Source organism: Neoarius graeffei, chromosome 21 (assembly GCF_027579695.1).
Source record: "Neoarius graeffei isolate fNeoGra1 chromosome 21, fNeoGra1.pri, whole genome shotgun sequence".
In the NCBI taxonomy this organism is placed as follows: domain Eukaryota; kingdom Metazoa; phylum Chordata; class Actinopteri; order Siluriformes; family Ariidae; genus Neoarius; species Neoarius graeffei.
In genome coordinates this window covers 44,567,985-44,583,121 of record NC_083589.1, presented here as the reverse complement: position 1 = coordinate 44,583,121, position 15,137 = coordinate 44,567,985, and the positions used below count along the sequence as shown (strand labels likewise).

The 15,137-nt window shown below is 43.6% G+C and overlaps 1 protein-coding gene across 2 annotated transcripts in view; it reads right to left on the bottom strand.

Moving 5' to 3' along the window:
* The window catches only part of mdfic (MyoD family inhibitor domain containing), a 56,867-nt gene extending 47,932 nt beyond the window's left edge, over positions 1 to 8,935 (bottom strand). The window contains exons 1-3 of one of the 2 annotated variants that reach the window (XM_060903200.1): positions 8,679 to 8,935; positions 8,196 to 8,354; positions 1,683 to 1,817 (exon numbers count right to left, since the gene is read on the bottom strand). In XM_060903200.1, the coding sequence (XP_060759183.1) occupies positions 1,683 to 1,817; positions 8,196 to 8,286 (226 nt within the window). In that variant the 5' untranslated portion in view covers positions 8,287 to 8,354; positions 8,679 to 8,935. The remainder of the gene's footprint in view (positions 1 to 1,682; positions 1,818 to 8,195; positions 8,355 to 8,678) is intronic. The other variant, XM_060903201.1, reaches the window with a different exon arrangement.
* Between the last annotated feature and the right edge of the window lie 6,202 nt (positions 8,936 to 15,137).

The following is a 15,137-nucleotide window of genomic DNA, read 5'->3' as shown; positions in this document are numbered from 1 at the left end:
GAGGACTACATAGTGAGCTCACCGAGGAAATGAAAAAATGCTTTCGGACACTAGTCCGTCGCGCTGGCATTTACGTCATTACTGTCACACAATTAAAACGTGCCGGATCAGTCGGCTGGTGGGTTTTCTAATTAATAAATACATGCATGTATTTTTGTGATAAATCCACATTATACTGAGCGCATTTCCCACAATCAATGAATGCAAAGTACCTGCATCTTTCAGTTCTTTCAAAATCAAGGCTGAATACTTTCTTCTTTGCCGATGCCTTTTATTAAATCAAATCTGAGACTTTTAATTTGATTCCTTTCAGCGCAACCGCAATGCATGATGGGATATATTGCTTTGGTTAGTGACCATCGGTTGTACGCTGCTTTTCGTGATGTATTGTGGGATACTTTGAGTGCACTATATAGGGTGTAAATAATCTTCACTAAGGTTTCAGACAGCACTACAAAATGGCGTCCCCACTATATAGTGCCCTATGTAGTGAGTGATTTTGGGCACAGGGAAAGTGACCAACATCTGCCAACGTTGTCAAAAGACGCATGCGCCCTCTTTCGAATGCTGGTGTAATCAAGCCGGAAGTTGTGTTTGTTTTGATAGCAATCAGGAAAGTTTGAAAGAAGTAGGCAGTAATCATTTAAACTCGTTTTTGTGCAATATTTCGTTTGGAAAACAGTTTTCAAAACGGCGGCACTGACACCTGGCTGAGGCTTCGCGTTTTGAAGTCTCGCACAAGTCTCGTGAAGATCGTGCGGATAAGCGACACCTGCCGTGGACCAAACGAACTAAATTCAACATGGCTAAAAACCAAATAGGCCGATAAGTATAATATTTAATTGCAATTAGTTGCCAATACGAGTCACGATATAAGGTTACTAAAACCGAAAACGTAATTGAATAACACGTTCATTAAGAAATAAAGCAAGTTTAAAAATGACTTCACTTCCCCTTTAATTGTTGAAAGCCCTACCTATGGGTAACTCCTAACCTCCTGACAAAGGTACCCAGGTTTTGGGTTGAAATATCCTGGTAATAATTAACATAGTCCATGATGGCATCGAACTTTGCATAAACTACCATCCACAAAACAGCCTCAAAGCATCATTGATCTACTGCCATATTTCACTATGGGTCTTACAGCTGGGCAAAATTACAATATAGCATCGATATCTTCATAAATTATGTCACAATACACTTCTGAAAATAAATAATTTGCAATATCCTTTTAGCAGCACTGTATGTACAGGAATTTTTTTGGTTTAATGAAGCTGGAACAACATAATGAACCACATAATTTCAACACAAAATAAAAATAAATGTGCTGATAAAGACAGATGTGAAAATAGTAATTCCAAAAATTATAAAATGTCAATATTAAGTTTATGTTAACTGCAATTGCAGTCAACAATGCAAATAAAGAGGAAATAATGAGAAACATTTTAAGTGGTAGTGTGAGTTTCTAAAGTTTAACTGGCAGGGGAGTGAGAGATGGCTGAGAGTTCGGGGTGAAGCAGCAGACCCCATTACACACAGGATGATTCAAGTGATGATAGACAGAATACAAAAGTATGACTGCAAATGAAACAGTCAAAGTCTTTGTTTCTTTATTTCTAACGTCATATATATGATTGATTGATTGATTGATTGATTGATTGATTGCAATATTTAACACTTACTTCTTATAGGTTCATCATGGGTGGGGCCCTCCCCATTCATGCCCATCTGCCCATCATCACAGCAGTCTTGGGGAGATGGCACTGTGCTCGTCTCTGTGGTATCATGCAATCCTTTAGCATCAGTTTGGCATGTGTCTATAAAACAAACAAATAAAAAAATGCATACATATACATACATACATACACACACACATATATATATATATATACACACATACATACATACACACACACACACACATATACATATATATATATATATATATATATATATATATATACATACACACACACACAGACACATACATAGACACAATCCAACTGAGAAGATACTGAGCATATATCCACCCCTTTCAATATAGCCAAGGTAGGGGGAAAAAAAAAAATAAAAAAAAATAAGATGAATGGTTTGCTTCAGCATCAGGAATTAAAAGAATATCTTTAATTTGCAAGCTAGAACAGATTTATTTGGTGAGCTGTTGCACAACAGTGTGGGCGATGACGTATAACCCAAGCCAGAACTCTGGATCCAATTTTCTCAACTTTGCTCCAAGGTAGGCAATACCTGCCAACATTTTTACAGGCATGAAGACAGTATTCATCTAAACTGAAAAAAAAGTACAGGCAAAAAGTCAGCAAAAAGCATGACTGATTGTGGTATAAAAGGAACGGACGACTTTTACATTTTAGAGACACTGTCGCAAATGGTATGACACTGACATGATGCTCTATCTCCAAGTACTTCTTGGATTATAAATTTTCCTTTATTGAAAAAAAAAAAAAAAAGGGGCTGCTTCCTTCTAGTCATTAGTGCTGAAAGTCCCTCACCTGATTCCAATCCAATACCTGATTCTAAACACTATAAAAAAATTTGCTTTTAATGCTGAAACTAAACAGAAGTCTGATTATTCAGAATAAATGTTTACTACCAGAAAAAAGTAAACCCATACAATAAACTATAATGTCAGTCTTCTGAGATAATATCTCTGGTTACTTGTTTCACTTTACATATCAAACTTCATCATACATGTTTTGGATGTGGTCCTTCTGGCAGCTCAGAGGGAGGAGACTGCAGTACAAGTCAGCAGGAGCACATGTACACTTTCCTGCAACAACAACTCTATTTGTTTTAGTTTTCCTTCCCAGAGCACTGCTTATTATACAAGACTAAAGTAAATGGCTCACGTGCTGAAATAGCTTCATATTCAGAGATGAATATGGTGTTACCAAAGCCCTGGGCTGATTTATGGAAAGCCTTTATTCAGACAGTGACTTCATGAATCGATGCACACTTGCAGTAGGGCCAGCTTGTAATGCATCAAAGTATTTAGTGATTATGGTTTGAAATATATTGTTCTATTCTCTGCCCCTAAAGGGGAAATCCAGTGTTAACTGTGAAGCTTTCAAGGTCCTGTGATTATCCATTTGCAGGCAAAGTCTGTGATTGCTTACTTTGTCCTACTTTGCTATTTTTGACAGTACCAAAATGATGCTTTGTATAAATAGGTTGGTTAATGGTTCAGTGCCTTAAAAAAATGAGACAAAGCTTATTTTATACGTGATCATCTCACCCGCAACTAGAAAGTTAATTAAAAACTATAATTGGTAGTGGTCCCTGTTAAGAAACACTCCCTCAAGCCTCAAGTTGGAAAAATAATGAAAACATTAGCATTCTTAATGGAACCACCCATTAAGTATATACTCAGTACATACGCGTGCGTGTGTGTGTGTGTGTGTGTGTGTGTGTGTGTGTGTGTGTGTGTAAGTAATAGCATTTCGGTCACCTTTTTCTGTTGCCATCACTGTATTTTGAACTGAATTTCTGGCTCCGCTGCACAACACAAGTGTGGCTAGAAAGCTGAAACCAGTTGAACTGCCAGAAAACTTAACCAGATTTTTTTTTCTATGATAAATATTTATCACACACACAATCTCCCCATTCTAGAGAGTGCTTCAGTGCATTTTAAGAGCACAACCTGGTGTGTAAAGGAGGAGAAAAATCTCTCATTATAGGGAGGGTACATCAATACCATTAGTAAGGATCAAACTTTTACTAATCTGAGACGACCCACCTAGCTAGCCAAGCGAAAGGCAGCGTGATGCATCTCGACAGGGAGGAACTGCTGCTTGTTGATGTATTGTACGCAGTGAACTGTTTTAGGGCAGTCGATTATCAGTGTAAACGAAAATATATCTTCTTAATGAAGCATATTCTCAACAGTACTGATGCAGTCAGGCCCAGATCCAATCTTCAAAATGACGGAGATTATACAGTAGAACTTCACATGCAATATTATACGAGTAGGTGGACACCTGAGCATCACACCCATGTGTGTGTTTGTTGGACATCCCATTCCAGAATAAGTCCCCATTTACTGTTATAATAACCTCCACTCCTGTGGGAAGGCTTATCATTAAATTTAAGTGTGGCTGTGGGGATCTGTACTGATTCAGCCACAAGAGCATTAGCGAGATCAGGCACTGATGTTGGGTGAAGCAGTCTGAGGTGCAGAGAGTGTTCTAATTCATCCCAGAAGGTGTTCAAGTAGGGTTGAGGTCAGGGCTCTGTGCAGAACAGTGCCTTTGTGCACAGGGGCATTGTCATGCTGGAACACGTTTGGGCTGCTTAGTTCCAGTGAAGTCTTAATGCTGCAGCATACAAAGTGGTTTACATCAGGGGCTACTCGTGTTATCCAAGAACAAGAATCTGAGGCTGTTATGGGCACAGACCCACAAAAACTGTACAGTTGAAAAGACCAGGTGATTCTTCCACCTGCAAAGTCTGCTTTGAGTGAGCCTGTTCCTGGTTGACACAAGTGCAACCCAATGTGGTCTTCTCCTGTTGTAGCCCATCCATCTCAAGGTTTGATGCTCACTACGGCTGTAAAGAGTGATTATCTGAGTTACCATATCCTTACTGGCAGCTCAAACCAATCCAGCCATTTTCCTTGGGCCTCACTTATCATCAAGGTGTTTCCACCCACATAAGTGTCACTCGCTCAATGTTGCTTGTTTTTCACAACATTCTGTGTAAACTCTAGAGACTGTTGTATGTGAAATTCCCAGATCATCAACAATTTAATTGTATAGTAATGTGCAATGACAAAGAATCTATGAAATAAACTCAGCACATCTGGTACCAAGAAAAATGCCACAGTTAAAGTCACAGAGATCACACTTTTTCCCTATTGTGATGTATGATGTGAAGATTAACTGAATCTCCTGACCTGTATCTGCATCTGCATGATTATATGCATTGTTCTGCTGCCAAATGATGATTGGCTGATTGGATTGCAATGAGCAGGTGTACAGGTTATTAGTTACTAGCAGGTTACCCGGCATTGCCCGGGTTTTGCAAAATTCTGGGTTGCCCCCAGACTTCCATGTCAAATTTGGTGAAGATCTATCGAGAAATGGTGACGTTAACCCAAGACAAACAAAAATCCAAACACCCACTACTCAGGGGCCTACCAGGGACCCCCTGGGGCCCAAATAGGGAATTTCTGAGTTCTGTCAAATAGTGATTCTCCCCTGTACCTAAGTTCCAAGTTTAGTGAAGATCTGTCGAGAGTTTGTGTTGATAAATGTAACGTGAAAGGTATTGAGGGAGGGGGTGGGTGGATGTTGTGCCCCCCAGGGACCTCCCTGGGGCCCATTCATGAATTTTGTTAATATCTGCAAAATTCCGGGTCATCCCCGGACCTACTTGCCAAATTTGGTGAAAATCCATTGAGAAATGGTGACGTTAGCTCAAGACAAACAAACAAACAAACAAACAAAGCCGCAAATTATACGAGGGCAAGTCAAAAAGTTCGAAGACCAATGTTATAATTTCAAAAAGTGTGAAAGTCATCCCCCAGAATTCTACAAAGAAGGAATTCTCTGATGGAAACACTGCTTGCAGAAGTGTTTAGACTTAAATGGAGGATATGTAGAGAAATAGCTTCGTTATTTTCATAAGTAAAGATTTTTTTTCAGTTTGTCTGAGAACTTTTTGACTTCCCCTAGTATATTACAGAAGAAGAAACCTTTATGTCACATGCACACTTCAAGCACAGTGAGATTTATCCTCTGCATTTAACCCATCTGAAGCAGTGAACACACACGCACAAAACACCCAGAGCAGTGGGCAGCCATACTACAGCGCCTGGGGAGCAGTCAGGGGTGAGGTACCTTGCTCAAGGGCACTTCAGCCCAAGGCCGCCCCATGTTAACCTAACTGCATGTCTTTGAACTGTGGGGGAAACCGGAGCACCCAGAGAACATGCAAACTCCACACAGAAAGGCCCCCGCCAGCCACTGGCGAAGGTTCGAACCCAGAACCTTCTTGCTGTGAGGCGACAGTGCTAACCACTACACCACTGTGCCACCTGTCTCCGGTGTGCAGTACGTGTACTTTTCTAGGAACTGTAGTGTACTTCTGAAGTAAGGGCAGCATAATTAAATAATTGTAGAGGTAGTTTAAAGAAAGAGGGCACTTGGGCAATATAGTTCATCAGCTGTGCAAGCAATAAGCTTTCACAACTGCTTTCAGCTTCTAGAGCTTCAGAAGCATTTCACTTGCACAGCTGATGATGAAACAGCCTTTTTCTTTAAACTTTGAATAATAAAACAAAACACAGCTTAATTTCTCGGACATCTACAGACACACCATGCACGCATAGAGTAAACATGTTAAGGCCTGATATTCCCACGGTAGTGTAGTGGTTCTGTCGCCTCACAGCAAGAAGGTCTGGGTTCGAACCCAGCAGCCGACGAGGGCATTTTTGTGTAGAGTTTGCATGTTCTCCCCGTGTCTGCGTGGGTTTCCTCCCACAGTCCAAAGATATGCAGGTTAGGTTAATTGGTGGCTCTAAATTGACCGTGAATGGTTGTTTGTGTCTCTATGTGTGTGTCAGTCCTGCGATGAGCTGGCGACTTGTCCAGGGTGTACCCTGCCTCTCGCCCATGGTCAGCTGGGATAGGCTCCAGCTTGCCCTCGCACGGGATAAGGGTAGTATCTCATTGGGCTGCGACAGCTTGCGACAAATTGCGAACGTCATTCGCGAGAGTGTTTCAAAAGTGTCTTGAAACATTCGCAGGGCGTCGCAAAGTGTCACTCCTTCATCGCTGAAATTTTAACATGTTCAAAAAATTAGTGCGACAAAATTTCTCTCAAAATAGACGCAAATGCGTCGCCGGTGTCACAAAGCCATCACAAACCCTTTTCAAGTCGGTTTCCGTGAGACAGAAAGTGCGAGTTGAGACAGGAAGTGCGAGCCAGTATCTCACTGGGCTGCGACAGTCTGCGACTAGTTGGAGACACAACAATTGAGGTAAAATATGCAAATATCAATTCAGTGTGATTACAAGTGAAATTTGTCACTAATTCGCATATTTTATCGCAATTGTTGTTTCTCCAACTAGTCGCAGGCTGTCGCAGCCCAGTGAGATACTGGCTTATGCGGTTACAGATAAAAGAAGAAACCTTTATTTGTCACATGCACACTGAAATTCATCCCATGCATTTAACCCATCTGAAGCAGTGAACACACGCACACACAGAGCAGTGGGCAGCCACACCAGAGCGCCCGGGGAGCAGTCAGGGGTCAGGTACCCTGCTCAAGGTCACCTCAGCCCAAGGCTGCCCCACGTCAACCTAACTGGATTGTGGGGGAAACCATAGCACCCAGAAGAAACCCACACAGACACGAGGAGAACATGCAAACTCTACACAGAAAGGCCCTCGGTGGCTGCCGGGCGGCACAGTGGTGTAGTGGTTAGCACAGTCGCCTCACAGCAAGAAGGTTCCGGGTTCGAACCCAGCGGCCGGCGAGGGCCTTTCTGGTGTGGAGTTTGCATGTTCTCTGTGTGGGCTTCCTCCAGGTGCTCCAGTTTCCCCCACAATCCAAAAACATGCAGTTTTGAGCAGGGTACCTGACCCCTGACTGCTCCCCAGGTGCGTGTGTTCACTGCTTCAGATAGGTTAAATTTCACTGTGCTTGAAGTGTCTCATCTCATTATCTGTAGCCTCTTTATCCTGTTCTACAGGGTCGCAGGCAAGCTGGAGCCTATCCCAGCTGACTACAGGCGAAAGGTGGGGTACACCCTGGACAAGTCGCCAGGTCATCACAGGGCTGACACACAGACAACCATTCACACCTACAGTCAATTTAGAGTCACCAGTTAACCTAACCTGCATGTCTTTGGACTGTGGGGGAAACCGGAGCACCCGGAGGAAACCCACGGGGAGAACATGCAAACTCCGCACAGAAAGGCTCTCGCCGGCCACGGGGCTCGAACCCAGACCTTCTTGCTGCGAGGCGACAGCGCTAATCACTACACCACCGTGCCGCCCTGCTTGAAGTGCGCATGTGACACCGTGCCACAAACAAACTCCCATCTCAGTCCAGAAGGTCATAAAGGTAGAACAAATGTTCAAAGTGTAGTGATGAGTTCTGATCTCGGTTAGATCGGGTGTAAATAAAAGGTGATGGAAAATCTGTCAAGGACAATAAATCAGCCCTCTCTCACCTTGGGATTCAGCCAGCAGCAGACTTGTCTCATGCTGTTGCTTGTCCGGACCTACAGGCCCCTCCGGAGGTAACACCGTCTCCGCGGACATGAGCCAGACCTCTTGTCGAGATACTGTACACACCCGAAACAAACACACTTCTGGATCAGCCGTCTACCCTGTCAGAGAAGACGAAAAAAAAAAGGAGAGAGAGAGAGAGAGAGAGAATGTCCGCACATGAAACATAACTATTGAGCTTCAGCCCTCCTGCTTTCTTAGGAGAAAAGTGACGTCAGCCAGCAAGATGTCGTTAAACTCAAGTGGAAAGTTTTTGCCCCCCCTCTTCTGAATAAACATGTAACCAATTCCCTCACTCACACATTCCGCCTTATGGCATGTTCACAACTAATATTTACTCCTGTCCTGCTTCTTTAAGTAAAAATGTCACCACAGAAAGATTTTCTAAACATATATATATAAAAAAAACCGAGGTTTAACTTTACCTTTCAAACATGTCAACTTCACTTCACTACACCTCACAGCCGCCTCCTGTTACTCATCCTCCGCCCAAATAAATACATTTAGTCCCGTTAAAACTTTCTCTAACAACAAACGAAGAAGGAAAAACTTCACCTGCTTTGTTTTTGTCTGTTTTTAAGTAAAAATATTGGGCAGTCAGCCCGGTTGTGAGGCGGCTGTGCTGTGCGTTAGCTGCACAAAACCTCAACCGAAACGCTTTTCATCACATCCGGATTCCGCGCGCGCTCGACCAGCTGCACACAGAGAGAGCGCGCGCGCTGCAACACACAAAACATGGCGGATTTTCCTCTTTTATTTTGTTTCCAAATAACGTTTCAGACTTTTTATTGACAAGCAGCTATACACCAGAAACAACCAACAATAAACTATTTTCTTTCCTCACAGCTAGTTCAACTTTTCCCAAGTTGCTTGTGCTCAGCTGTGCCACATCCAGTGCCAGCTCTTCTCAGGGCAAAGTAGATAATTCATGCTCAAAAAGTCACTATAATATCTCATTATCTCTAGCCGCTTTATCCTGTTCTACAGGGTCACAGGCAAGCTGGAGCCTATCCCAGCTGACTACGGGTGAAAGGCGGGGTACACCCTGGACAAGTCGCCAGGTCATCACAGGGCTGACACATAGACACAGACAACCATTCACACTCACATTCACACCTACGGTCAATTTAGAGTCACCAGTTAACCTAACCTGCATGTCTTTGGACTGTAGGGGAAACCGGAGCACCCGGAGGAAACCCACGCGGACACGAGGAGAACATGCAAACTCCACACAGAAAGGCCCACTGGGCTCGAACCCAGGACCTTCTTGCTGTGAGGCAACAGTGCTAACCACTACACCACCGTGCCGCCCACCATCTCATCTCATCTCATTATCTCTAGCCGCTTTATCCTTCTACAGGGTCGCAGGCAAGCTGGAGCCTATCCCAGCTGACTACGGGCGAAAGGCAGGGTACACCCTGGACAAGTCGCCAGGTCATCACAGGGCTGACACATAGACACACAACCATTCACACTCACATTCACACCTACGGTCAATTTAGAGTCACCAGTTAACCTAACCTGCATGTCTTTGGACTGTGGGGGAAACCGGAGCACCCGGAGGAAACCCACGCGGACACGGGGAGAACATGCAAACTCCGCACAGAAAGGCCCTCGCCGGCCATGGGGCTCGAACCCAGGACCTTCATGCTGTGAGGCGACAGCGCTAACCACTACACCACCATGCCACCCACCAATTAAAGCTAAGTTTTTTTGTTGTTTGTTTTTTTTAATGCAGGGGTATAGCCACATAATTGAATATCTCATCTCATCCCATTCTCATTATCTCTAGCCGCTTTATCCTGTTCTACAGGGTCGCAGGCAAGCTGGAGCCTATCCCAGCTGACTACGGGCGAAAGGCAGGGTACACCCTGGACAAGTCGCCAGGTCATCACAGGGCTGACACATAGACACAGACAACCATTCACACTCACATTCACACCTACGGTCAATTTAGAGTCACCAGTTAACCTAACCTGCATGTCTTTGGACTGTGGGGGAAACCGGAGCACCCGGAGGAAACCCACGCGGACACGGGGAGAACATGCAAACTCCACACAGAAAGGCCCTCGCCGGCCATGGGGCTCGAACCCAGGACCTTCATGCTGTGAGGCAACAGCGCTAACCACTACACCACCATGCCGCCCACCAATTAAAGCTAAGTTTTTTTGTTGTTGTTTGGTTTTTTTTAATGCAGGGGTATAGCCACATAATTGAATATCTCATCTCATCTCATTATCTCTAGCCGCTTTATCCTGTTCTACAGGGTCGCAGGCAAGCTGGAGCCTATCCCAGCTGACTACGGGTGAAAGGCGGGGTACACCCTGGACAAGTCGCCAGGTCATCACAGGGCTGACACATAGACACAGACAACCATTCACACTCACATTCACACCTACAGTCAATTTAGAGTCACCAGTTAACCTAACCTGCATGTCTTTGGACTGTGGGGGAAACCGGAGCACCCGGAGGAAACCCACGCGGACACGGGGAGAACATGCAAACTCCGCACAGAAAGGCCCTCGCCGGCCACGGGGCTCGAACCCAGGACCTTCTTGCTGTGAGGCGACAGCGCTAACCACTACACCACCGTGCCGCCCCGTTGAATATGTTTATTAATCCTTTATAGTGCATGCAGACCTGTGGATTATACCTAGCTCATATTAAATAACTATTGTAGCATTATAGGTATTTTGACCAAATCCCTTGAATTTCAGTATGAAAAAAGGAATGTGGCCAATCAGTGTGCACCAAGATTCTGATATTCTGCAAATGAACCCTCATCCTATTCATAATTAGATGGCATCACCCCTTAGTGTGCTTTTGCCTTACACTTTGCTACACTATGTCTAAAAAAATCTGAACACACCACTGCTCCAGTGCTAACTCTACTTAGGCTGAAGTCCATAAGCATGGGTGATAGATGTGAAATATGCCCTCTCCATTGACTAGGTGAACTCCATTTTCTGCCCATAATGCAGAAATCACTCTAGGTCTGTGGCATAATGATTTACGATGAATCTGTGTCAATGTTGAACTCACAAACCCCACATAATCCGTCTTGCAGCAATGCGCCCTCCTCCATTTATAAGTGTTGAATCTATTACCGCACTGATTGGTAATAACTCTTGGCCTCAATGCTCCTTGGACAGTCATTACTTAGATAGCAATATTCCTAGAGACCCTGCACCAGTGGCAAAAGTCAGCATCGACAGGGCTTTATCCTGAACCTTTGGCTTGCAGAGTTATCTGTTATCTAAAATCGCCACAGAGCTCCGTATTCCACATGATCGCATTTAGTTGGAGGCAAAAGGGCATCAAATTTCCCCAAGCTGGTTTAGTGGCACAGCTTGACACAATCCAATGCAAGATTCTCATTTGAATATTGTACTCAGCGATTTTTACACAGGAAGACAGTTCGATGATTTGCTGTACAAGTCTATGGTGACACTGCTGACAAACATTTATCATGTGTTAAATCATAAGAATTAGCTGGAGACACAGCATTTGTATCAGGTCATCAGATGGTGTCAGTGTGGTGTCAGCAACATATCAGAAGTGCATATGTCACAGTCCCTTCTCAGACATGACAGGAAATGTCTGTGTTAGCTCATGTGTATTTGGCAGCATGCCTGATTGATGAAAGAGTGCCAAAACCTCCGAGATAATCCTCCATGGGGACATCTTTCCAAACACTGGGGTGCACAGTGCATGCATGCAGGAAAATGCTCTCACTGTTAACAAAAGAACACCTGCTCTCATTTAGTAAATATTAATCCACAGCAAGCATTTAGTGTATAGTATATGGATGTTAATATTGGGTGTCACAAGATCTTTAATCCACCAAGGTATGTTGAATACAGTGCCCAAAATTAACCTGATTTTCATTGCATCCGATTATGAGTTCATATAGTTACCTAATGACTATAGCAATTTAATAATAATTTACATCACTCCTAACACACCTAAGAAAGTGAGTACCATTTTTATTGAAATTGGGAAGTCATTTTGAAATTTCCCCTTTCTTCTAGCTCCTCAGCAATGCTCTGATTCAAAATTCTACCATTAAATTATAGCTGCTATTCTACACAAGAAAGCAAATTGTCCGATGGGCACATGCAAAGGAGAAGGTATTTGAACCTGCAACTTACAATGTGAGGCAGGGAGCCCTTTATGGATCTTGGCTTCTTGTGCTTGGTGTTCCTAGCATTTGGTTTTTGTTATGGAATTAAATTCTGAAGAAAAAGCAGCAGAATAAGAAACATGTAATTACCACTAATGAGCTTATTCTTTGGCCTCTGTGATTGGAATAAAAATGGGAAACTTACTGATTCATTTCTCATCTTGACTTTAATGGCCACTGAAATAAAGGTGTCACTTTGAACCATGGCACAGCCACAATGCACATCAGCAACTGATCAAGTCTTCAAAGAAAGCTGGCCAAAGTCTCAGCTGAATGAGAAGAACTTAATAAGTCCTGCTTTGAAGCCAGGAACAAGGCCCTCGCCCCTCATGCAGAGCATGAAAAACAGGATGAATTCGAGTGACCTACATGATTAATGGCTTTAGGGTCATTTTTACATATTTTCAACACCACCTCTGATCAATGGGTTCATTCTGTCCTCCCCGTTACAGCTAGGAGAGGGAGTGAGGCTTGGCCATAACATGGCACTTGACTTTATGAGTTTTGACTGATTATGGCGTAGATAAATAAACTCAACAATGTGCAAATTGCAGTAACTCAAGACACAATTGAAACACAGTTGAAGTGACATTCTGCCTGTGAGGGGGCTAAAGAAGAAAGAGTGATTTTCTTGCTTTATACACATATTTCATAACTGAGATATTCAACTACAAATCAATAGTAAATATCTGCACTGACAATGTCTCACGCTCATAAACATGTATTTCCTGAATAAAAGGATTGTTCATATCCAGGCCCTGGGTGGTGATAAGTAATAATCCAAGGGGCGCTTATGCATAAAGAGGTTAAATCAATACTCCAGTGTTTTTTTCAATCTAATCTGTCACTTACAACGTGTATGTAGCATATAAGTGATTTCCACAGACAAGTATTTCAACACATTTTCATGTACTGAGAGAAGAACAGAAAACCTTTGACTTGAAACTCACATAATAGAGCCTAGAGGCAATTTTTGACTCTATGGTTATGTCCACACTAATACACTTTAGTTTTTAAACCCATAACATTTGCTACATTTACACCTGGCTTTTGGAAACGCCGCCGGCCTTGTTTCAGTTTGAAAACTCTGGGGTAGAATTTTAGTGTAGACGGGTGAAAATGGAGATGTTTGGAAACAATGATACAGACACCCACATTTACTTCTTGACTGGGTCTTATCTGATTTATCACGCTCCTATCATGTGACCCTTTTCCAGAAGAAAACAAACAGCATTAGCTGTTTATACTGGTACATACAAACCAAGTGTACATCATGTGATATGGGTTTTCAGGCATGTTATTATGGACGGAGATGATTTCTGATATGGTGCTAAAACTCTTGTCTGGACAAAGATTGTTCTCATTTTAAAAATCCATTTAAAACTAAAACATATTAATGTGGGGTGACACGGTGGTGTAGTGGTTAGCACTGTTGCCTCACAGCAAGAAGGTCTTGGGTTCGAGCCCAGTGGCCGACGAGGGCCTTTCTGTGTGGAGTTTGCATGTTCTCCCCATGTCTGCATGGGTTTCCTCCGGGTGCTCCGGTTTCCCCCAAAGGCATGCAGGTTAGGCCCTGTTTACATTATTGCAGATCATCAGATTAACGTTTTTAAAACGATTCGCGTGCACACAGCAACGCCAATACACGATTCGCGTGCACACAGCAACGCCAATACACGGATACGCTAATCACATGACTAATTAGACGGCACGTCACATGATCCCAGTGCATATCGGGCATGCGCAAGTCACTCACCACTTGCAAGTGGAAGGATGGCAAGCGAACACCTTCTCCAGCAGATAAACACACCTGGCTGTGATGTTCATGTTCTCACTGAGTTTAAGCGCCTGAAGGAGGTTGAAATGTGTAAATAAACCTCAGTGCAGCTCAGCGCTTCCTCCTGCGCTCCAAATCACTCCGCCCTGAACAGCGAGTACCCTCTGGAGGGTGCGCACTCCGGCCCTGCGCAGCTCACAGAGCGCGCGAGTGAAGCACACGAGCAGGGATTCGGGACTGAGCCGCTGTGTGTGTGATCCCAACGCCAGCGAATCAGGAAGGTGGATGTCACAGTGACGTTGTCCAATGACGACGTCAGCTAGAGCTCAGCACAGCGTATCTGCGTATTCTCAATGTTTACACAGCACCGGACCAGACACGATCTGGATTGAATACGTGGGCTCTGGCGGATTCCCGTTTCCCGGCGTTTCCCGGCGTTTTAATGTGAACGGACAGTGCATCCGTGAAGAAAACGAGACAGATACGGTCTAATGTAAACTTGGCCTTAGGCTAATTGGTGGCTCTAAATTGACCGTAGGTGTGAATGGTTGTCTGTGTCCATGTATTAGCCCTGCGATGACCTGGTGACTTGTCCAGGGTGCACCCCGCCTCTCGCCTGTAGTCAGCTGGGATAGGCTCCAACTTGCCTGCGACCCTGTAGGACAGGACAAGCGGCTACAGATAATGGATGGATGGACATAATCATGTGGACGTAGCCTATAACACAAATTCAAAATGACCAACGTCACATTCAAACAAGTGAAGTGAGATTCTTACAAACCAAAAAAATGTTCTTATGTAGTTTTATAAAGAATAATAATGTTAGTTACTTATAGTTAAGTGTTTATGCTTTGCAAAAATGATCAGAACCACACAGCTATTGTACACTGGTCACACATAACCTCACAAAATTACTCTAAAGAA